Source organism: Lepisma saccharinum, chromosome 1 (genome assembly GCF_977018435.1).
Source record: "Lepisma saccharinum chromosome 1, izLepSacc3.1, whole genome shotgun sequence".
Taxonomy (NCBI): Eukaryota; Metazoa; Arthropoda; class Insecta; order Zygentoma; family Lepismatidae; genus Lepisma; species Lepisma saccharinum.
In genome coordinates this window covers 60,118,644-60,144,351 of record NC_139229.1, presented here as the reverse complement: position 1 = coordinate 60,144,351, position 25,708 = coordinate 60,118,644, and the positions used below count along the sequence as shown (strand labels likewise).

Below are 25,708 nucleotides of genomic sequence, written 5' to 3'. Positions count from 1 at the left end.
ATCGACGAATTGCGTTTTACACGAACTTCAATAGCAAATATTCAATGGCATGGCAAAACATGTGATTATCGTTGTAAATAGATATCCATGAACATCCATGTAGAGTGAAGAACCATGATTCCGAAACAATAAATTCCTTTCACGTGATGACGTTAGTGTAATCCACACTTCCATAGCTGGTTCAAAACTTGAATATCCTTGCTCAAACTATCATCCTACTGCGCCATAATGATGATGCTTTGAAAATAGATATCCATGGACATCCATGAAGAGTGAAGTGTACAGTCACGGACACTGCCGGCTTGTAATGAATACATTAAGTTTAAATGGAATCGTTACAAGCCGGCAGTGTCCGTGACTGTACAAGGGCATTGTTAATTAAGCATTTTGATTTTATTAACAGCAAACAACATTTTTACCCATCAACAAAACAGAATATACCCTGACAATGTGTAAGTTGTCTTCTTCTTCAGAGTGTAATAATATAAACCTATCAACATGTAAAATGGATGAAATATGTTACTTCCAAAACGTTGTTGCAAATTTTCACTCACATTGTATTTATTTTTAAAAGCTTTTACTGTTTTCAAACACTGAATAAATATGATAAAGAAGCTATCAAAATGTTTTTATAATTAAGAAATGTACGCAAGTGTTTTGACAACAAAATGACATTACATTGCTAATTTTATAAGCATCAAGAGTAGTTGATTACCTTATAAGAAATTTCTGATCCTATTAAGTTTGTCTTTCTAATATTTCATACACGTTTTTCATAATTTTTTCCTTAGTTAAGGTATAATTTGTTCACTAGGTTTAAGGCATTAGAGGCCAAATGGCACCTAAGTGTTAAGATCCAGTATTGAACAGTGTACCTAACCGTTATATTTAGAGGGTTACCCTCAGTAAGGATCTAATCAAGACCCGTCGGTCTTAATTTTTTTAAAAAATATAAGCCTTTACCTTAACTTTTATTTTCTTGTAACTTCGCATTCTCGCTCTTCTCCTTCTTACTATTTCTTCCTTTTTGCATTTTCTTTCCCCTCTTGATTTGCCTCTTCATTCTCTCTTGTTAGTGTCTCGTTTAGTGTCTCCATTTCTCACTGAGATGCTTTGTTTTCTCTCAGCCTCTTCACACATAGATTTTGATTTCCATTTTTATTTCTCCAAGTTTCTCTTTACATCCACACCTACTGCTCTCTAGCTTCTTTTGTTCCTTTTTCTCAACTTATATAATTTAAATCAGGTTCTTTCCCTCATTTTGGGTCTTATATATTTCTACCGCCCCCCCCCTCCTCTGTTCTGGTGCTTATATCGTCGGCATATGTCAAACGTCAAGATACAGACATCCTTCCCCCCTGCTTATTCACAAATTTCTGTGGTTGCCCAAGTTTGCCAGCTCGTATTGCATTTCGCTGGCTTTATCCGTCTTTATGTTGTATTTAAAAAAGTTTTTTCATTTTCTCATCTTCTTCTTTTCTTCTTTTTTGCAGCAGAATGCGGGATTGCATCACTGGACAACACGTGATTCTCGCCCTCTTGCTTTTCCCGCCAATTCTCCTCGTCGTCTCCTTCGAAAAAGGTAAGTTATGCCTTTACTTTTACTACAGTAAGTGCGATTTGTGATTTATGTAATGGAATGATGGAAAATAATCTTGACATGTTATGCAAAGGCAAAAAAAGTAACACTTGCTCTCTATGTTAACGTAAAGCAGATCTGTATAGATACTTCTTTTAATTACTGTTAGATGGTTAAGGACTTTTTATTTCCCTTTCCTCAGTACCAAGAATATTTAGAACAAATACAATAGTTTCGAAATTGAATGGAAACAAGACGCAAACTATTTCTTTAGTGGACAAATATTAATCTGCTAAAGAAATAAATTATCGTTACGAACATAGTTGATGATCGTTAGTGAATAGTGAACAGTGAATAGTAAATAATCCGTGGAATCAATAGATCCATGTATTCTTGGCTGGAATACTGTAATTGTTATCGGGTAGGTAACGTTCATCAAGAAACGACCAATGGGTGGATAATCACGAATCTCACCACGAAAGAACAACCCGTATCACCGCAACGACAAGGAGTGATAGGTTGATTGATTGATTGATTTGGTGTTTTAAGTCCACTTTATGCACGGTAAGGCTAATCGGGACTGTACAAGGAGGGATAGAGCTACAGTTTTCGACGACAACTCATATGCTCCATTTCATTCGCTATGTCACACTAGTAGTGCGAGCTTCAGCTCACGTTTTAAGTCTTCTTCTGCTTCTCTATCCTCCTTGATTCTGTTTTCTTTTTTATCCCTTTCCCCCTTTTCAGTCTTTTGACTCTCTTTCTCAGTCTTTTATCTCCATTTCCTTCTGCTCTACTCTTTGCTCTTTGTCTCTAATTCTTTTTTCTCCAATCCCTCTGGCTCTCCTCTTTACTCTTTGTCTATTTCCTTTGTCTCTATTTCCTTCTGGCTCTTCTCTCTACTCTTTGTCTCTAATTCTCTTGTCTACAATTTCTTCTGGCTCTCCTCTTTACTCTTTGTCTCTAACTCTTTTGTCCCAATTTCCTTCTGGCTCACCTCTTTAGTCCTTGTCTCTAATTCTTTTGTCTCCATTGCCTTCTGGCTCCCCTCTTTATTCTAATTATTTTGTCTCCATTTCCTTCTTGCTCTCCTCTTTAGTCCTTGTCTCAATTTCCTTCTAGCTCTCCTCTTTACTCTCTGTCTCTAATTCTTCTGATCAATTTCCTTCAGGCTCTCCTCTTTACTCTTTGTCTCTAAGTCTTTGTCTCAGTTTCCTTCTGGCTCTTCTATTCTGCATCTCTTTCTCTTTTTCAGTCTTTTGTCTCCATTCTTTCTCGCTCTCCTATTTTCACTTTGCCCCTAATTCTCTTTTTCTGTCTTTTCTATCCATTTCTTCTTTCTTTTTATCTCTTTCTAAGTCTCTTGTTTCAATTTCCTTCTGGATATCCTATTCTCTCCATCTCTCTCTCTCTCTCTCTTTCAACCTCTTGTCTCCATTTCCTTCTCACTCTCCTGTTCGCTCTTTTTCTCCCTTCCTCTCTGTTCCCTTGATTCTCTATTATTTCTTTCCGGCTATATAACTCTCATTTTCTATTTTCCATCCCCCCCTCTCTCTGTCTCCTTCCACCTATATACATTTCCCTTCTCCCTTTCTCCTTGTTCCTCTTTCTCTCCTCCTGTTTCCATCCTTACCCCTACTCTGCCGCATTCAGAAAAGTTTCTCGTTGCACGACCGCTCGCGCATCCGATCTGGAGCACTGGGTCCCGAAACTTCTTCGGTCCTAAATTAATGACCTTCATCACTTTTCTCATCCCGGCTATCTTCTTCGTTACACCCTTCTTTCCTTGTCCTTAATCTGCTTTCCCCTTCCTTTCCTCTGCCTCCATGCTCTCTCAGATACCTAATATGGCCATTAATAATTTCTCGCTGACGTTGGCAAAGCTATCTTTCCCATCCTGGCACACAATAGGACCCGCTACCCTTGATCACAGTATATTCCCCAAAGTGGAAGGAAAGAACGAAAGTTTTTCCTATCTTCCTCTAGTTTTAGTTGAGGTGTTCATCTGAGGACACTCCGCTATAAATCCAACCACTTTTCCCCATACATCATGCTGTCCAAAGTGCTCTCGCAGCTTTTCTCCCTACCTCAAAGAAGGTGTTGCGAAGGAATGCTGTCCGGAGTTAATTGAAAAAGGTAGACACTTTGTTAATCTTCTACCTGATTGTCATTTTCTTGGCGAGGCTAGCAGTGAAGATCTGCGGAATTTACTCTTAGTAATATAGGTCCTCAGACTAGAGATATTTCCGAAGTATGAATGTTAGGTGCATTTTGACGTATAATTTGCGAACTTGGCGTTTTAGTATAATCTGAGTATGCTCACTCAAGTCAGCATTTGACCCAAAATGGCGGATTCAAAATGGCGACCCGCGAACCGTCTAAAGTTGTGTATATGGTGGTGTAACTTGCCATTACACCTAGAAACTTGGATCTTACAGCAATCGAAAGTGAAATATTCATTCGAATGTACTTCTAAGAAATTAATTTGGTTTTTCATTGTAGTTTTAATTGCAGATATGGAACCTAAATTTAGATTTTTTTATCATGACTAACATATTTTCTCAAATAACTCTGTAACAAGTTGTTCTATCGAAATGAAGGTTATTGTACAAAAGATAGCACACATCCGTAAGATTTGTTTGCAAGTTATTTGAATAAGTTATATGTAATAGTATGGAAGTTATGAAACAAAATACACACATGTAATGAAAAATCAAAATGCCTTAGAAATTCCACCGCAGCCTGGCGATTTTTCTGTCGCGCAATTTTTTGATAACAGTATAACACACGTGTTGTAATTTTTCAAATCATGAATTAGATTATTGCGCAAAATCTTAAATATAAAACTTCTTAGGGACTTTTGTTGGGAATTTCTAAAAATTTCACACGGGGAGGTTTTGTTGGTGGCATATCAGAGACACGTTCAGGATTCAATCATTTTATTCCATGAATTTCAAAAATCTCCCCTAATGCTACACATTCTCGATCTCGGCTATAGTTTAGGTGATGTTATTACCACAAATCTCCCGCTGTATTTATCCCAAGGGTTTTCCACATATGATGATTTATCCTGGCTACCTTTTGGATTGGCGGCTAGAAATCAACGATTCATGCTCTCGCTTATTTTCGGTTGACATAATTCATTTTCTTGTCTCAAGGAGCCGAACTCTGCTCACGGGATACACAAATGAGGGTTGGATATACTGTAATGTTACCAAACCTTATGTGACCGTACGCGTTCTACCGCAGCAACGATCATATTTTTTAAAAGAGACAAAGCTCGAAAAAGTATTTCATTAGTTACTTGATTGACTGATTTGGCTGAACTAAGTGCAAACCCACTTCTTAATATTGGTTGCAATCTCTGCACCGAGAATTATCATGTTTTTATAAATAAATATCACTAACCGAAAAAAAATTAGAGCACATAATGTTACAAATCCATTAGCTGTGTGGTAAATGAAAAAGCATACAATGAAGAATATGCAACACGGGGCTTAGCTGTACAAAAACAAAGAATACAACAATGCAATTACGACAATTACCGAACTCGAGTACAAGATAAGATAAACATTCAAAGCGTATGTCTTTGTAGGGACATTTAACATATATTTTCAACAAATATAAAATACATATTATAGAAATATAAATTTAATCAGAAATTGTCGACCACGCAGGGTCTATTAATGTGAATGTAGCGATTACATCGTGTCGTTACAACAAACAGAGGATTTTTACTGGCTGAGATTCCAGGCGCCATAACCTAGTCAGCCTGCAAAATCCAGTACTGGGTGTACTACGTGGAAAAGTGGTTGCCACATAGTTCCTTCGAAAAGGGCCAGCCCTTACAGGTTGTGTGTGTGAGTTAGAGAGAAAGATAGAAGAGAGATGTGTGTGTGTGTGTGTGTGAGAGAGAGAGAGAGAGAGAGAGAGAGAGAGAGAGGGGGGGGGGAAGAAGAGAAAGACACCATAAGAAAACCATTGACAGCGAAATTTTTGGACAACGTCTGGAAAGAGGCAGCACTACAATGTACGTATCTGCTCAAACGGGCAACATTTTTCCAGTTCAAGCTTCCTCCACCAACCCCGGAAAAATCACTGGTATAACACTCCCTGTGGCATATTCCCTCCAGACTGTTGTTTGTCCGAAAATGTCCGATGGAACAAGTTGGAATTTCCAACCCTCTCTTCCCAACCTTGCGCATGTATTCATCAAATATTCCCTCTTCCAATACTGAAATTGAACTCCCAACCGTACCCCGGAATTTAATAAACTCGCTAACCCCAAACGCAACCCCCACCCCTTCCTGGTGGCTAACCGAGGAGTCGTAATGTTGTTGTGTGGACGGTCAGGGCCAGGGGATTGTGGGGTGGAAATGCGACAACATGCATACGGCGGAGTTTAACGTTCAACCGAGAACTGGATAGGGGGAAAATACAGTTACCCTTCTACTTCTTCTTTGACCCTTATGCACAGCAAAGTCTCACTGAAACATGTTTTCTACTGCTTAACATGGAAATATCGTTGTTATAATTTTTACATTCGTTGCCTAAACGCGCTGGAATGTTTTGTGCCGACCTCCGCTGCGAAGTGGTTAACACGGCGCGCTACGACGCTAGGGTCGCTGGTTTGAATCCCGCTCTAGGCGTGGGTGTCCTTTGTGAGTGTCCCTTCGCTAATGTCATTATATCATCACTCATTCTCATCTTCGCGATTAGATAAAAGTACGGAAAAGAAAAGTAAAATAAACCAAATCAATGAATGAATCAATCAAGTTTTTGATAGAACTAATCAGAAAACCTGGAAAACGAGACTCACATTGAGAATAAGACGAAAAGAGATTTTACCTTTGAGAACGGAATGAGACTTTCACTTTGATAACGGAAGCAGACTTTCCCTTCGAGAATAAGACGAAACGAGACTTTCACTTGGAGAACGGAACGAGACTTTCCTTTCGAGAACGGAACAAGATTTACACTTGGAGAACGGAACGAAACTTTCCTTTCGAGAAAGGAACAAGATTTACACTTAAGAACGGAACGAGACTTTCCTTTCTAGAACAGAACGAAACTTTCCTTTCTAGAACGGATCGAGACTTTCCTTTTGAGAACGGAATGAGACTTTCCTTTCGGGAACGAAACGAGACTTTCACTTGGAGAACGGAACGAGACTTTCCTTTCGAGAATGGAACGAGACTTTCCTTTCGAGAAGGGAACGAGACTTTCCTTTCGAGAACCGAACGAGACTTTTACTTTGAGAACGAGAAGACGATATTCTCGATTTGAGAACGAGATGAAACGATATTCTCTCTTTCAGAACGAAACGAGACGATATTCTCCCTTTAAGAACGAGACGAGACGATGTTCCCTCTTCGAAAACGAGACATTCTTCTCCCTTTGAGGTCGAGACGAGACGAGATTGACTTAAGTCTTGTCTCGCCTTTGTGCCTGCCCACTTTTGAGGTTTTAAAACAAATTGTAACAAAAGAAATGGCGATTACAATTTTGAGAAATATTCTCAAGTTCTTCCACCAGCACCTACATTAGGAAGCTCACCTCTATGAATACTTCGCCGCCAAATAACGGAAACAAGATCGATCATGAATTTCAAACTCAACTCTGGTCCCGAGATAATTGCCGTAATTGCATTTTAAATGCCATTTCGTCGAGGTGTTTTACACTCCGCTGTGGCTCATTTCTAACATTATCTTCTCTTCTTCTCCCTTTCGCTCTTCTTCGTAGCTATCATCTTGTACCATTATGCAAATCTATGTTTCCCCAATTATTCGATCATTTAAATGTCTAATTCTTTTCTCTTCGAAAATGTCCGGTTATTACAAAGGAAAATGGGGAGATTGGTGTTACGTTAAATTCATCGACTTTCCCTAAGCAAGCGGCTAAGTTAAACGAAAGGAAAACTGCGCTGGAGTTGTATGTTCTCTGTGAGTTTCAGGAAACCACAATTAGTTCCAGAAGCAGTTTTGTGAGAACGGAGCGTGATGCTGACCTCACCTCTTTCACTTGCGTATGATCTCATTAACGTCCACATGCCTTTATAAAATACCTCATGTGTGTGTATGTATGTGTGTGTGTGTGTATATATATATATATATATATATATATATATATATACAATGAGGGAAAGAGAGGGATGAAACCCTTTAGAATTTGCAAACCATAATTATTGGCTTCTTTGATCTACTGGTTAGCAAAATGTTGCAAAAGATGTACCTAGGTAATTTCCTGGATTTGGATACCGGGTAAGAAATTAGTGTTTTCTGGGCTGGTCCTAGGAGGGGAGGCAGTGGACGCAACAACATGAGGGCGTGCGTTGTCGTGCAACAGAAGAACCCCATTTGACAACATGCCAGGTCGCTTTTTTGAGGGCCGATTTCAGTTTGTTTAGAGTAGTGCAGTATGTGGTTGCGTTGACAGTCCCACCTGCGTCCAGGCAATCCAAAAGCAATGGGGCCTTCTCGTCGAAGAAAAAAGTGAAGATTGGTTCCGCAGTCAACCACGGATGTTCTTCGCTCAGTGTATCCATACCCTTGTGACGCGCTGGGACATTTGCTTGAACAGACAAGGTGACTGTGTGTATAGGATATGTCACCCATGGATCACTCTTACTTTCTGTCTGTTCATATATTCCAACCAATAAATTATTACAGAAAAAAACAACAAGAATATCACTTTCATTTGGACAACCCTTATAGATGAGGACTTTGTTGCTGGACGAAAATGGCGCGATAGGAATTTTGTCTCACTTTCTTTTTCAATAGTGCTCGCGTTATGCCTCGTACCAGTTACCGGCTAGTGATAACGAAACCTTTTGAATAATTTGTTCATTATAATTATATATTCTATATGCGACATCTTTGTGGGCTTCCTGAGTTGTCCAATGAGTGATGTGCTCCCGCCGTGCTGTTGATGGCGCATTATCTCAGTCGGGTGCCAATTAGCACGATGCAGGTGTCTTGCATGTGAATTAGCGAGAGACCGTGATAAATGTGTGTTCGAACCAATCAAGGCCTGACACACAATTGCGTATTAACTGTGTACCTCTGCGGTGTAGGTGGTACTGGGTGATATTCACCCTTGCTGATTCGTGTCGACGTGTGCTTCGTCTGAGATAAACAAGTTCGACCTACGTTTGAGGAATCGTCGGAGCTCTTTTGTTCCTTACGAATGGTTTCTGATGCGAATTGACTTAGGATTAGGCTTTTTACCACGTTTCTTTGTTGATTCCAATGTTTTGGAAAAGCGAGCTGTCATCATTATGAAGGGTAGTTTCTCTGAAGTCATATTTCTAAAGGAAGGGTACTTAAAGGTGATCGCCGTACAGAGATAACGTTTGAAAACCCCAACACAAACGTGTACTGAAAATGTACTCTCAAGACCACACAGTTCCACCCTGCTCGGGAATTTCTGGAGCAAGCGAACAAAAATAAGTCCTCTGCGCAAGTAGTGACTTGATGTGTCTTAGCTAAGTTAGCATGGGACTCAGGAATCGTTGTGGCTTAACTAAGGCAAGGTAAAGCACCGTGCCATGAAGGCATATTTAGGGGATGCGGGTGCAGGGCCCCACATATTCTCGATATTGGCCATTTTGCAGGTGATGTGATCAGCACCACGCTCTGACCGCCTTTACAAACACCCCAGGTTGCCTCCAGGTACCCATTGGTTTGAGGCTGGGTGAGCTCTAGATCCGCTTCATGCGGGGACAAGGCTGGAAAAATTCCGACAAAGATCACCCACCCTGCGAAGTGAACCCGCTTCTCCCGTGTGGTAGTCTAAGCAAGCATTAATCCCACAAATCGATGTGGCTTATCTAAGTAAATATATAACCAACGAATCTATGTGATTAAACTAAGCAAGCATATAACTCACGAATCGATGTGGCTTATCTAAGTAAGTATGTAACCCACAAATCGATGCGGCTGAACTAAGCAAGCATTGAACCTACGAATCGATGTGGATTATTTAAGCAAGCGTTAAACCCACGAATCGATGAGGCTTATCTAAGTAAATATATAACCAACGAATCTATATGATTAAACTAAGCAAGCATTTAACTCACGAATCGGTGTGGCTTATCTAAGTAAGTATATAACCCACAAATCGATGCGGCTGAACTAAGCAAGCATTGAACCTACGAATATATGTGGATTATCTAAGCAAGCGTTAAACCCACGAATCGATGAGGCTTATCTAAGTAAATATATAACCAACGAATCTATATGATTAAACTAAGCAAGCATTTAACTCACGAATCGGTGTGGCTTATCTAAGTAAGTATATAACCCACAAATCTATGCGGCTGAACTAAGCAAGCATTGAACCTACGAATATATGTGGATTATCTAAGCAAGCGTTAAACCCACGAATCGATGTGACTTATCTAAGCAAGTATATAACCAACGAATCTATGTGATTAAACTAAGCAAGCATTTAACCCACGAATCGATGTGGCTTATCTAAGTAAGTATATAACCCACAAATCGATGTGGCTTATCTAAGTAAGTATATAACCCACAAATCGATGCGGCTGAACTAAGCAAGCATTGAACCTACGAATATATGTGGATTATCTAAGCAAGCGTTAAACCCACGAATCGATGAGGCTTATCTAAGTAAATATATAACCAACGAATCTATGTGATTAAACTAAGCAAACATTTAACCCACGAATCGATGTGGCTTATCTAAGTAAGTATATAACCCACGATTCACAATGGCTTTACTAACCGAGCATGTAACCCAATAATCGATATAGCTTAACTAAGCCGGTATGGAACCCACGAATCTATGTGAATTTAATTAAGGAAGTACGAATGGATGTGTGGAATATTCGATTCAATCTATTTTAAATTATGTGCAGTTGATCCTGTCCATGCTAGTCTTTCCAATAGGGCTAACTTGCACCAATGAAAATTCCATAGGCGTGGAACCCTGATTGTGGACATTTATGAAGACAGGTCATCGTTCTTCCAATTTGTGAGAAGGTTTGCAATATGCTTATACATATCCTACACCATGTAACAGACATAGATTTTGTACCCCAAAACTATTAAAGAGGATTAGAAAGGAAAGAGTGAGTTTTCAAGCAAACATGTTGACAAAAACTCTATATCGATCAGTTCTCAAATATCAAGGATGCTTCAGACCAAACTTGAGAATTTAAGACTAGATTTCAAAGAAACTTTTTCTACTGCTCGTAAATTCTATTACTTTTTTTTTCCAAACGACTCCATAAAAGGTTAATTTCATTCAATTCATACTTTTTAATACTTTTTTAAAGGTCGCTTTTTGTGAGTCGTTCGAATTCAGAATGTGAATATTCCCCTACCTTCAACTTTCATGATGAACCTTTGACAAATTATATTTTTTTGTCTGGAGAAATCACAGTTTATAGTTACTAAAAATGCTATTCTGAATTAATGTTTTTCTCTCAATGTGAATAAATCTTTTGTGTTCAGTAGACCACATCTTGTGAAGTCTGTAAGTCTAGTTCTAGTTGAAAGGGAAGTTCGTGGGCTAATTAATAAGGATGAGTAATGCGTAACCCATTGGGATGCATTCATTCAAGGTGACAATTCAGGTGTGTGATATGAATAAAAATTAATACGTGGTAGCGGACTACTGTCCGACCACAGAAGACGAAACTTGCTCGAGAGGACAAGTCCACACGCCAAAGGGGAATAGGTAGAAAGATGCACGAAACAGCGCTGTAGGTTCTAGACCAGCATTTCGGTTGTTTTGTATATTTTCGCTCGCTTTGTTGTGATGTGTGATGGTTTGTACAACTCTCACCTCCCCTCTTAACATATTTTGCGTGGCGATGTTACTATGTGTTAAACTTCAATATTGTTTAAGGGTAGACAATTTTTCACGGAATCTTTTTCCTTGTCAGTTCCTCCCCTACTTTGCAACTGGACTTGTCCAGTCAGCGCATGCATACTTGCGTCAATGGTCGGAACTAACTCAAACGCACTTTACGTGGTCAAGATGTGAGGATTTAGTATATTTTGACAAGAATATACTCGTAGTTTCAGGAGCAGGTGCTCTAGGGCATTGGTTCTCAACCTACGTGGGCTCGCGGCCCGGTAAATTTAAAAGTCGATGCCCCGATCCCAACAATTTCATTCGTAAATAGCTTTCTAATTCATTTAACTTTACACGTTAATTAATATGTAACTTGGAAATTAATATTAATAAATAAATTATGGCATAATCAAAGAGAGTTTTAGTTCAATTACGTCTAGACTTGTTGACAAACATAAAATATGGTTTAAATTAGTTCATAACGACTGTACCTATTCGAATCTTTTAGTTTCCTCTGACCAGTGCCATTAATTGAATTGGGAAGTGACGATTTGACGTGTTCCGTTTCGAACACCGAAAAATTCCAATTAATCAGATTATTTCCACTTCAATATTTTTGTTAATGAAAATTGCTCTGCTTAGCACCAAGTTGCTTCATCCTTTCGGCTCTTAACTCACGAAAAGCTCAACCGTTAAAATTCTAATTTGGGGGCTGTTCGGGTTACAGTTCCTTTTTGGTGACTTTCATTCCTCACCAGCACTGGCGAAAAGTATTTTTTCCCTACCGCTGGTGAACCCTAAACGAAAGACTATCTTTCCAGGTGGTCACCAGCTCGAGCTGCAACTCGCAAACTTTAGAAGAATCTCTCGTGAGCGACAGAGACCGGCGTTTGAAAAACACTTCTCTATGGGAACAGGTCTCCATGCATCCTTGATGCCTCCATAATTGCTCGAACTTACGAACTTTTTAAAGACCTAGCGACACCCACCCACACTGGCTCTCATATTATTTGAGAACCGCTGTAGGTTCAGTTGGTATGGGGTCTGACAACCACGTGGAGATCCGAGTACGATCTTCGTGCTAGATTTCCGATGGGAATTTTTCCGGCAGGTCTCTGGGATACAGCAAGCTTTTTATTTAAATTAGGGGTCTAAGGGCGATGGGAACTTGGTGTTGATCACAAAATGGCCGAAATCGAAAACAGGCCAGGCCAAATCATAGACTGTGTTCTTTGAGCGGAGAGGGAATAGGTTCGAATTCCATACATGCTTATCCATTCATTTTAAAAACACCATTCATTTTCATCGCCGTAACAAACCTCTAGAGGTTGAAGCGACGACGCAATATAACCGAAATAACACCTTATATGTTTGCTTTCTCCTCATACCTCTGCAAAATGTAAATTTATCCTTCACATACTCTGAATTTGTTGTGTTTTAATATTTGAATGGCGTCCTCTGTGTATGACACCCAAGGCATCTGCCCCCCAGCCTACCCTTCCCTACGCAATGACCTTTAATAGGTTACAGGTTATGTGCATTTCCCTATTAAAACATTTCAGTGTGACCCTTGTTGTACTACAATATCATTCCAGGTGGCTTAAGGCTTCCTAAATCATCTTGCTGGACCGGCCTCACCATTGGAAACAGACGGCTGATTCCTTCCCGTGCCATTAACTTCAGACTCTGAACTAGTTAACGCTTTGCAATGGCGAAACTTGTATTTCAACTCTTGACACAGTCCCCAGTCGCCGAAGCACATCGTTCACGTCTTTGGAGGAACCCCCATGCGTTATTCCACGCTCCAAAGGGGTCGGCGAGCCTACTGTAGATCCTAGAGGCGGCGGCCGACCTAATGACTTCCTGCATGTAATTATAAGGAGGAACTTTACGCAATGCTAACGTTGCTCGGCCTTTGTTTAGTTTGTAATGACCGCACACACACACGCGGAGTGCAATGTACACACGGCCGCTGCACGTTTTATAGATCTTGGCATTCCGCTGCCCTCGACGAGAGTTTCATTTGTTCAGAAGCTGAGGCATTAGTGGAAGTAAATTGCTTTTGCTTCACAGGGCCCTTTTCGCTTTCCGTGACGTTCCAAGGGTTCCCTGTGCACTCAACCCCTTCCCCCTCCACAACCTCCCTCTCTTGGAATTTCCCATGGATTGTTGGTGGAGGAATTCCTCAAAACTTGGCCCTAAATCCTACCTACGGCCTCCTTGTTGACTGGCATCTCCTTTGCTGGGAAAAGGGGCGCGCCGTGCAAACTGCGCAGTGGTTGTTTCAGTGACCAAAACGTTGGCATAGGCAGCACTGGAGGGCAGTAGACGATCAAGTGTCACAATCCCCAATTGGCCCGTTACGTTTTTCCCCGTCACTTTCCTGTACCGTCGAGTCGTCGGAATCGACATGCTCCTTAGAAGTGCAGTTGCCACTTTTCCTGCCAGATGGCAGCTCGAACGCCACCCACCGTGCTCTGGGGCGCAGGCGCACAATATGAAAGTAGAATGCAAATGCCAACCATGGATATTGATGTCTTCCACCAATTAACTACACTCTTGCCCAGTGAATCTCTGGAGCAAGCGAACAAAGACAAGGGCCTCTGCAGGTGGCATGGTGGTAACATCGTCGCCTTGTAATCGAGGGGTACCGGGTTCGATAACCGGTGAAGGCACATAATGGTTCCCATCCCACTTTAAATTGTAGGTCCAGTCGCAATTACCCTTCTGTGCAAAAAGTGGACGTAAATCTCAAAACGGGACTCGGCCAATGAACGCGTAAGAGAAGTGAGTGCATGGAGGGGAAAACGCAGATATCAGGCGTTTGCAGCACATAATATCCGTAAATTTTGCGGGAACATATTTTTGGACAATTTCAAAACAGGTGTTGCCACCTTTTGATTCCCTTCGAAAAATCGACATTTTGATTCATCTTGGTGTGTTTAGCTGTAGTGGGATCGATGTAGTGATGGCGTCAGATGTTATGGAGCCTGGGTATACAGGCCCTCCTGATCGACCAGTCCCTCCATTTCACCAATCAACTTTTTGTAATAAAGCAAAATTGACTATCAACTGTGGATTGCAACATGTACTAAAGCCATATAGGGTGTGTGAAAGTAAGGTTCCACGTAGCATTTACATATTATTATACAGGGTGTAATTTTAATGGCGCCCACGGACCACAGATTCATCTAGAGGACATCAAAACAAACAACTTTTCTCAGAAACATTTTTCTCGTTGGTGCGTCGATTCGACGCTACAGCCGTTCAAAAAAGACCCCTTTGCAGCCTGGATGCTGGCAACCCAACACAACATTTGATCGTATCTGTGACGTCATTTCCTGCGTCGAAACAGCGCAGGGCAGGGTTGCAAGGAACACGCAAATTTTGTGAAAAATGGCAAACTACCAACCACATTATTAGCTGTAAAACGAAGCGAGACACGCGTCCAGTAGACATCATAGCCCACCAGCCAGATCAGCAGTTATCTCGGGGGAAGGGGGAAGTGAACGAACGATATGAGAAATGGTAAAAAAACGTATTCAAAATGAAATGTCAATATCGGATTTTGTCTCAGCCTACATGTCAAATATCAACCACAATACATTTTATTGGACTTGCAGCTTACATGTGGCTGTTTACGCCCAGCTACATGTCAAATATTTGCAAATCTCGTTCACGTTGTTATCTACATACGGCAAAAACACGTACAACCACAGTAACAATATAATGATGAATCAGTAGCGAATATATTGCCCTGTTCACAGTTGCAAACCATTACATGTGTATCCGGTGCATAGATAAACACAGTCGTCGGAGAGCTTGTATTACTATTACTACTTATATCCCTGTATTTTCAACCAATTTTGTCACTTGCTTCATAATGTCCTGAATTATATCGTGTTCTTTACCTTTGGAATTTTGAGTTCTTTCATTTCTATTTTATCATCTGTTCAGTGTGTCACAGACAACTAGTATCAGAAGGACGAAGTGGATAGGCTAAATTGTAGATGACACTTTGGTAACTACATGCAAATATTTGACATGCAAGCTGAGACAAAATTTGATATGACCACTTCCACTTGAATTCTATTTTCTTTCTACCATTTATTTACTTCCTGTTAGGTTACAGAACGTGTTCTCTCGTTTTGTTTTACGGTACATAATGAGGCTGATTGTAGCTATGTCATTTTTCACAGAATATGTGTGTTCCTGGCAACCCTGGAACGCATCGATTCACGACGGGATATGACGTCATAAATGCAATCAAATGATGTGTGTGGTTGCCAGCATTCAGGCGACAAAACGGGCTTTTTTGAACGACTGTAGCGCAGAAAAGATGCACCAACGAGAAAAATGTTACTGAGAAAAGTTGTTTGTTTTGATGTCCTCGATACGCTTCCGTGGTCCGTGGGCGCCATTAAAATGACACCCTGTATAAATTAGCCGATCTCCGTGGCGGAATGGTCAACAATGTGGCGCTACGACGCCAGGGGTCCCGGGCTCGAATCTCGGTCGGGGATTGATGTTCTTTGTGAGCGTCCTTTCATCAATTTTATCTTACCATCACTCATCGCGATTAGCCAAAAGTGGTCGAAAAGCGAAGTAAAATAAGCCAAATCAATCAATTATATTAGTTACTATTGGACTGATATTGTGAATAGATCACTCAACGCTATGTGACACTTCATATTAGGGATATTTGAATTATCATGTGAATAATGATATGTATATTGCTTGGCTGTAAATAGAAAACACAGTTCGGACGAATAAGAAAATGGCTACATTATTATTATCGTATTTCCTCTATTTCACTCAACACACATCTTGATATATTTTCTCTAGTGCACACATTTACAAAATAATTAGTAACTATTGCGTTATTTCTGCTCATAATAATTCTCTTAACAAAGATTTTCAGAATGCAATAAAGCCAGTGTATTAGTCTTCACCATGCTTGCTTGCACAGCTGAGAACTGGGGAGTGATCGAACATGTGAATAATGGCAGGTGCTTATCGAACGTCTGCAGATATTTTTCCCACAAGCTTGTGGTATCGATTCTGGTCTTCTTTCCTTTCTTTTGTACGTGCTTTTCCCTTCTGAACACTATTGGTTGTGGCAAAGAGTCATGGTTTCTGGAAGGGAAAACATCAGAACAGCTGCACGGCGAACAGGAAATGCTTTGTTACTTTTTTTTAGTCTTCGGGATTTAAGACAGGAAATAAATGTTTTGAATCTTGCACGTGAGTCCAATTTTCAGGGTATTCCCCTTGAGGTATGCCAAGTTAGGTTCCACAGGCATGCTTTGACTTGATCAAGTGTTTTGTTCTTTAATAGAATCTACTCATATTATACGAGGGCTAATCTTTTTTTTTTTAAATTTGAAACTTTTATTTGGATTTCAGGTACTTTCAGGTATACGTCTTCCACACGTTTCGCCTCGTCGTCACTACTAAACGTGTACACTCTGTCTCGGGAGTCTCTGGAGCAAGCGAACGACAACAAGCCTCTGCGAAATAATGACTCGAGAGACCTCGAACGCATGAGAGAGGGGAAGTGAGTGCTTGGAGAGGAAGACGCAGCTCCAGCCGTTTGCAGCAGCACACACTGCTTTGCTCCGCCCACTCGCTTTAATCCCCTCTCTACTGTTATGTGCGGCCAATCTCCACAGATTCCCAAGACCGAGTTTAACTTTATGGATTTTTACGGAGGGTCTCTGTCACTTGTAGAGGGCTGTCGTAGTCCTGTATGATAGCATTGTTTCACATACAACCAGAATAGTCCACGCAATCTAAAGCAATTTTCCATCAAACCTGGGCAAAATTGCTTCAGAAGGTTTTTAAACTGTTCCTAGCTCAGAAATCATTGCTGAATAACATATCCAAAATAAGACAAAATCGGACCACGGGAAAAAACCCCAAAACGGATTTCAAAATGGCGGACTCGCTATTGTGAATTTCCTTACATTGTATGTTAATTTGTGAATTATTTTTAATATTTTGTGAATTATTTTTAATATTTTGTGAATTATTTTTAATATTTTGTGAATTATTACTTAAAATTTGTGTTTTCTCGTTGTGTCAAATTATATTTTGCCTTTTAAGAATGAAAATATCTGAATTGTGCGCGATTTGTGAGAGAAAATTGGACAATGGACAATATGTAGGTAAAATATGATCACCACAAATGACCAGCATTACATGTAACTTGAAAAATGCTGATAGAGCCGGCTCGTGGATGATTTGCAGTTTCAAGCTATGCTGAAGATTCTCTCCATCATTGCAGCAGACATAGATCACAATTTCCTCAAGCCCCTATAGCTGTACTTGCAGAAAACGTTGTTTGTCGTCTGAAAATCCAACCGTTCAGAAAATGTTTCGTTTCTGGGAGGTAATTTTGTGACGAGATGAAGTGACAGATTATGGACCGGACTCATATTGATTTTTTGTTTGATGTCCACTTCATGCACAGAAAGTCTACTTGGGGCTAGACCTAAAGTTTAAAGTGGGGTCGGAACCACTATGTGCCTCCACCGAGTATCGAATCCGAGACCCTGTGTGCGACTCTAATCAGACCTCGTGGCATTCCCTGCAAAGCAGCTGAGGACTGACAGTAGGAAACGTATTTACAGAAATCTAGGAAGCAACATGGCTGTTTTCTATACACTTGTGTTTCTCTTACAACTTAGTAATGCAAGAATACACCAGAGTTTTGACGAAGGGTAGTGAGCAACACAATGAAATTAGAAAGTAGACAAACGGAAGACCGTAATGGTATTAAAAAAGGAATAGAACGACTGGAATCCGTACCCCCATTCATTACATATCATCTTCAAAATAATTAAGGAAGATTGTTCTCAAATATTCTGCCGAAAGATTGACAAAGTAAAAATCATATAATTTTCTGCTGCTGCGTTGTGGACCCTTTCGGATACGATATACAAGTAGATGCAGCACTCTTTGAGAGAATTACGAGTTTTGTACATATCCTCGTGCATTATTCGAATGATAAAATGAGAGCGGCCCAGAATTCCCAGTTAGGTCACGCAATAACTTTCAAATAGAAGTTGAAGAAATCCAGTGCAGAAGCCAGTGCATTTTGGATGATGGATCTCTCCAATATTCCCTTCCATGGCGTAACAATGAAACACACAAGAACATTGCAATCCCTTGTGTAGATTTCACTCTGAAAACAGATGGAAAGGATATCGTATTTGATGGCTACAGAGGCTTTCCTACGAACAAGGGCTTAATTCTCAGGAGATTCTGCATCAAGACTAGTAGGAATGATAATTTAAGCGCCGACAAGAAAGAACATTCCCTAGCTAATGAAGAAAACAACCAAGCAATTATTTCCCTTATAGGTGAGATGTTGTGGAAGCACAGGTGTGATGTGTACAACGCAGATGAGGATGCTCGTGTGGGCATTATTCGTGCTGCAGTCTCATTGCAAAATGCAAATATTTGTACAACAGTAGTAGAGGGAAAAGGCCTAATTGCTTCTGTACCATGCGAAGGACAATGGTTTCAAGTCGTAGATCGCAGTGACATAAGACAAAGACCATCTCCCAATACTGTGTACAATATCCTCGAAATTCAATCATTGTTGAGTCGACACATCCGCAAGCTGCTCCTCTTTCTGTATGTTTTCACCTGCTCTAATACCACACCCAGAATTTATCTGGCCTCCCATATGGCGTAATGATAACTTCCGTCGCCTTGTATTTAGTGGGCTCAGGGTTCGATGCCTCGTGGAGGCATGTAGTGATTAGGATCTCACCTTAAATCGCATGTTCAGTACTGATTACCGTATGTGTGAATAAAGCGGACCTGAAACAAAAACTCGAAACCACATCCACAATGTGCTCAATTGGGAAATCCTCAGCATTACACAAAACTGATGAACGTAACTGAACTCCGTTCTGCGGCAAATTCATTTTGTTTCCATTATGTCGTCGAATGTTAATTGAAAACATTAGCTGCAGGTATATCGTTTGTTACACCTGAGTGTTTGTCACCTACCGATTCGTTCACATAGTATCTTACATTTCGCACACACTTTCAAATAAGAATCTGGAAGTATAGAGAAGAGACGATCGAGGTAGAAGGAAGGGGTTGGTATGTAAAGAATGATTCCCGCTATGCTGTACACCCACTAAATTTAGATTTCTTCCTTAAGGTGGTTTGCTGTTCCTGCACGTCGAACCTTGATGATACTTCACGATGTGGATGCAAGCGTAATCGATTGGCCTCTTAAACAGCTCTTGACGAGTGGTTGCAATAATAATATGATGACAGTTACTAGCGTACGCAGGATTAATTTTTAAGGGGAGGGGGGGTGGAATTGTAAAAATGGGAATTACCTACGTTCTACTCATTTCGTATATTTGGAACGTTTACTCAACATTGAAATCTAAGAATTAATTAAAAAGAGTGATTTGCATTTAGCGCTCTCGTTATTCCCAAGTTCTTTGCTGCTTCCATTTAAAAATTTTGATTTTTCTCAAAATGTCGGGAGGGACTGTAGCCCCCCCCCCCTCCCATGTGTATGCCAGTGTTTACGGTGATAAAGACGATTAATTAACCTTTATCCATCCTTAGAAGTTGACTTTATAATTAAGATAACTTAAAATTTTTTATTTGAAGTAATTGTTACTTTCTCAGTGTTTAACTTCTATAAATATCTTGTAATATCAAATTGCATAAGAAATAGTATATTGTTGAAATATAGTTTTAGTTTAAGTATTATTAAATGTAAATGAAAGCATTCCTTCTCTCTAAAATGCGTAAATTACTTTATTTTTGCCATTAGTAGAAAACAGCCAGTCCCCCATTTTGAAATCCGTTTTTGGGGTTTTTCCCGTGGTCCGATTTTGTCTGATTTTGCATATGTTATTCAGGAATGATTTCTGAGCTAGAAACTGTTTAAAAACATTCTGAAGCAATTTTACGCAGGTCAAAGTGTAAATTGCCTGAAGTAGAAAGACCAAGAAACTTCTTCTGGATTTTCAGTTGTAAGTTTTCGTCCATCCACACCGAAGCTGTTAGAGACCTCCCCCTTACTGTATAAGTTAGGGTGCAAGGTGTGTTGTGCGTTTTAGTAACTCCGTTTTCTAGATCACCCTCAAATACCAATCACTCTTAAGTGTCTTCATTGTAAGTGGCAGTGAATGAGGAGCTTTGATTGGTCCTATTTTTCCTTGTTCGAGAACCTATTGGAGAGTTTACATGGCTATTGTCTGAACGCTGCAAGAACAAAGCTTTAGAAAATAAATACACGGAGCTTCTAAGAAATTTTGTTGGTTGTTCGAATTTCAGCTGTTTTGGAACCTTGTGCGTGAAAATACAAAAGCCATACCATTCAACGTAACTGCTATATTGAAGTTGTGGTACCTTATTCTATTATTAACCGTAGAGCTACGGCCAATATATTCATGGGCAAAGTAACACCAGAATTAACACATAAGAAAGGAACTATTTCTCAGGAGTCACGTGGTTTTATTAACTTTAGTTTGGTTGTTCCGGTAGATGGAGAATAGGCGACAAATCTATTGGAATTTCAGGATAAAGGAAACAATTCTGGACAAGCCCTGCACAATTTTCATACCTCTTCTTACTTTCCGGTGGTAAGACTTGACCAAGATAAGAATTACCGTGGTAAACTCGACAGTTGACAGTCATTTGTTTTTCTCGCTTCCCCTTTTTTCTTGCCTGTGAGCCCCTGCCACTACAGAGCCACAGGGGTATTCTTATCTTGGTCAAGCTATAGACGTACAGTGGGATCCATGAGTATTACCGTGCAAATTGTCCATGACTGTTTTCATTAATTTTTCTGTTACATCTTGTGTTTTTAAACGATGAATTGTTATGTATGCTGGTGCAGAAGTTGTCAACAGCTTGTCTTGAGTTTTCTTTTAATTCTTGAAGCTCTTATTGGGTCAAATAAAGTGCACGAACATGGTGATGGACAATTTGCACGGTAATACTCATAGATCCCACTGTACGTAGGCATGTGTTAGGAAAAACAATGTTGTTCCTCGAAGATAATATGAACTTGGTTCGCTCTACGTGGTGAGGTTTCAAACAGGGCAAAGTTTACGTTCATTGAGCCGACTGCTTATTCACTCGACGATTTTTATCTCTCACATTGATTTCTGAACACCAATACTCTAATTTCAATATAATTAAAATTGTATTAGCTTCAGTTATTTGAATTTATTCAGTAAGGCATATATGTGTTCATTGTGTTTGATTCATCTTCTAATTTCACTATCAATATACATTTTTGTGGTGACTATTATCCTAGATAGATAGCAAAGCGAATACAATTACTCAATATACTGGTATTCTAAATTTGATGCCTTAATTGATACATGAACCGCTGTGACAATGATGAGTTGTTGAACATGGACTGAGCTGAAAGCGGAGATAGCAACTAAATATAACAAGTTGAAAACTATATTGTTATTTTCAGTCATTATCAATGGTAATTTCTATCTTATCCTAATCTCTTCCATTTTTATTTTCTGTTGTATAACCACCATCGTATCACCACCCACAGATTGATTACAAGATAAGTCTTCAAATATGTAATACAAACTGGAACAACTGAGAATCGGCACATGCGAATATAACGCCATACGGCGAGATAGTTGCCAGGTCTGGAAGTAGGTTACGATCGACTGGCAATGCCATACACACTGCAACACGCAATACTATCAATAGTTCATTGTTTCGGACAAGATAATGCATACTGGGTGGAGATTTGGTAGGGGGTGGTTATCGATTGTGATGAAAACCTCATGAGGCAGAACCACTCACGTTCAGATTTGCATCAGATACGAGATTCAGAGTTCGCATCTCGATGCTAATCTCTCGGGGCCGTTTCGTGACCGTTTGTGGACTCTCGCCTCTGGGAAGTGGGGTCAAAGCGTGCCGGAACGATGATGATGGACTGCGCAGTTCTGTACAGCATGCTGTTAGGGCTTCTTGGGAATCTTCTACAAGGGTAGTTTAAAGTTCTACAGCCTCGATGGTTAACGAACTTCATTTCTTGCAATTTCGATAACACCTCGTTACTTCTTGTATATTTTCTGGCTGTTATGGTTTCAATGTTTACTCTTCTTGTTGCTGTTACTATTGAATTCACAGTTGCTTAATTCACATTGTAGAATATTCATTAAATTCAATAGAAATAAGGTAAAGCAAGGTAAAGTTCCCCATGCCATGAAAGCACATTTAGGAGATGTGGGTATAGGGTCACACACATTCTCGATCTCGGCCATTATGGAGGTGTGACAGCACCACGCTCCGGCCACCTTTACCCACCAGGGTTACACCCGGGTATCCATTGATTTGTGGCTGGGTGAGCCCGACAGCCGTTTTGTGCGGGGAAAAGCCGGGAAAATTCAGACTTATATCACCCAACAGAGAATCGAACCCGGGTCTCTCGCGTGGCAGTCAGTCCCACCGACTAGACCACCACGGCTGTAGACGCCTTACCGACTAGATATGTCATATATTTTTTTAAATGCCGCAAGTTTAAGCAAAATCGAATTGTTGGTCAGTGAGATATAGCCATTTACACTTTTCAAATTTCATTTCAATAAGGACATTTTACCTTTATGTTTGGGTTCGATACCCGGTGGAGGCATATAGTGGTTCGGATCCAACTTTAAACTGTAGGCACAGTACCGATTATCCTTACTGTGCATAAAGTGGACTTAAAACAACAAATCAATTAATCAATCATTATCTTTATGTTTTATAAATAGTTCTTTTATAACAGTACTTTCTCATTTGACACAAGTAGATAAAAAAAATATCGATCCGAATCTGAACCAAATTCATCTTAGTGACGGGCCTTCGTCGTGCACAATGGAGTTGTCTGGATCCCATGGAACCTGCACCGGAAGCTGAACCTACTTTTGGTTTCCAGAAACTTCTAGAAATGTCCAGAAAGTTGTAACGAGACAGTCGTCGTTTTATTAACCGACACCGTCTATTTTTTTCGATTTCTAGCCAAAGTTTCCGAGTTCAGGTATTATGTATGTCCCGACACGTTAATTAATATCGTTCACTTTCTTCAGGACCTTATTACCCTAGTTATCGAATGATGATGTCCATTCTGGTCTTAAGCGTCTTAATGTATTCGAGGTCTTGTGACTTAATTTGTCTAAATAGTTAGTTGTAGCTGGTTGTGAGTAGTTTACATTTCGATGTGTTTTCGAGCGTAGCTATAAATCATCCAAATAACATCAATACGAGGTTCGAAGATTAATGTTGATGTGGATATCGGAAATGGGGTCTATACGCGTTGTAAGTTTTTGTAAAACGTTGCTCGATGTTGTTACCGTAAGTAATCTATTGTTGGCACAGTATCCAAGGGCAACAGGTACTTTTTTTCATACAAAAAAGATGGAATGAGATATACGAGAAGAGGTCAAAGTTTTTGAAAGACACAGTTTTAACAGATGGTTTTATTGTGTTTGTGCTAGCGTCGTGGACGATGTGTGTTGACATCACGTTCTGAGAAGAGTTAGTGCAGTCATAGTTTAAGAAGAGTATCATAACTAAACACGTAAGGTGATTGGCCAGGGTACCATGACGTAGTAATCTTGACTCCGAAAGGAAGTCGGAACCTAAAAACTTTGACTGTTGGCAGAAAGAGGATAAAACGGCATGCTGAAAAACACCTTTTTTAACCTTATTATTTGGTACAACGGGATTCAAAAGTGGAAATTCCTAGCTTGTATGGTTCAACATGGAAACAATGCAGTAAGTGGGGGATGCTTATGCAAATTATCCTAGTTGGAGCGTTGCTTCATGAACGTTTTCTTAACCGTGACGGATGTTATCCATACACCACGAGCACTGAATTTTAGCGAAAAATGTACCGCATGATTTTTCACTTCAGCTAGGATTGACTCTGTTGGACGAGCAAGACCACGGTATGGCAAAGACCCGGATTTGAGCCCTGATCGAGCCTGCATTTATCACTTAAATATCTACAATTTTGTACTTATACTCTATCTTGGAAATCTCTGGAGCAAGGCCGCGCATAATGGTAGAGAAGTGGGAAAGCGAGTGTGCGGAGCAAAGCTGTACACGCTGATGCAAAGGTTGGCAACTGCAATCCACCCCGCTCAATCCCGATCACTCGTACTTGTTCATTGGTCGAGCCTTCTCGAGTCGCTACTTGCACAGAGACTTGCTTTCGTTCGCTCGCTCGAGAGTTTCACGGGACAGAGTATAGTAAATCGCTAAATAACATGAACTTTGTGGATGTCTACGTGATGTGTAAAGTAAAATACAGAGGAAATGCGAATCTATATGTTCTTTTAATATTGTCTTAGTTTTAGTATAGGAGTATGTTCGCCACATTTAGCATATTATGAATTTACTATATTATATTGCATTTCTCTGTAGAGCACATGGCGTTGTTCAAAGTACTTAAAAATAACATTCATAGATGGGCCAAGATTCATTTATCTTATACTAGTTTGTTTATTATAACAAAATCTTTTGAATTATAATTTGCCACGAAAAGAAAACTTGGAATCTAATACTAAAGTTATGCATCCTGTAACGGTACTTTATTATGGCCAATATTCTTAAATTAAGGGACAAATAGTCTGCACATCTCGCTTTAATATGTTAAGTTTCAGTTATAATTTACAAGTCTCTGAAATACCAAGCAGTTGATTAAAATTAGCAACTTTATTTAAGGTTTCTTGTAGCTTATCTTTGTTTTTGTTTTTTCCTTTTGCTCCTCTAGTTTTATTTTCGAAGGAATATTATTTTTCAGAAATTTGAATTGCATAGTATTGTGTATTTTAAACGACTATACAATTACGATTTTCCTTCCATTGAAAAGGTTTTCCGAAAATATTTCTACTACACAATGGTTTGATAATTATATTTATGTTAATAGTATTTTGTTTTAATCCTTGCATTCTAAATGTGCAACTACTCAATTATGAGTATGTTTAACATTTTGAATACGGAATTTTGAACCAGGTTCTAGAAAGTAATGTGTAAGCCTAAGGGTTAAGCCACAATCCAAATGCAAAGAGGTATTTTCTAGGTCTTAACATTGCATTAGGAGAATACATGTTTAGCTAAGGGAAAGAAGTATATACATCTTCTGGGATTGTCCTGATGCGACGGTTTTATCACCTGCGATTTTCTACACGAATCTCCAACCGCGACGAATGTTGTTGCATAGCAACAAATATCTTCCCGCACATTGAAGTTCCTAAGCGACTCTTATTGCTTGCGAAAGCGGAGATCTCCTCTGATTAACCT

At 39.8% G+C, this 25,708-nt stretch overlaps 1 protein-coding gene across 1 annotated transcript in view; it reads left to right on the top strand.

Annotated features, from left to right (window-relative positions):
* Window positions 1-25,708, top strand: part of LOC145995385 (neurotrimin-like) — a 366,883-nt gene that overhangs the window by 115,506 nt on the left and 225,669 nt on the right. The window contains exon 2 of the mRNA XM_083131989.1: window positions 1,494-1,582. Coding sequence (XP_082988115.1) covers window positions 1,494-1,582 — 89 coding nt within the window. The remainder of the gene's footprint in view (window positions 1-1,493; window positions 1,583-25,708) is intronic.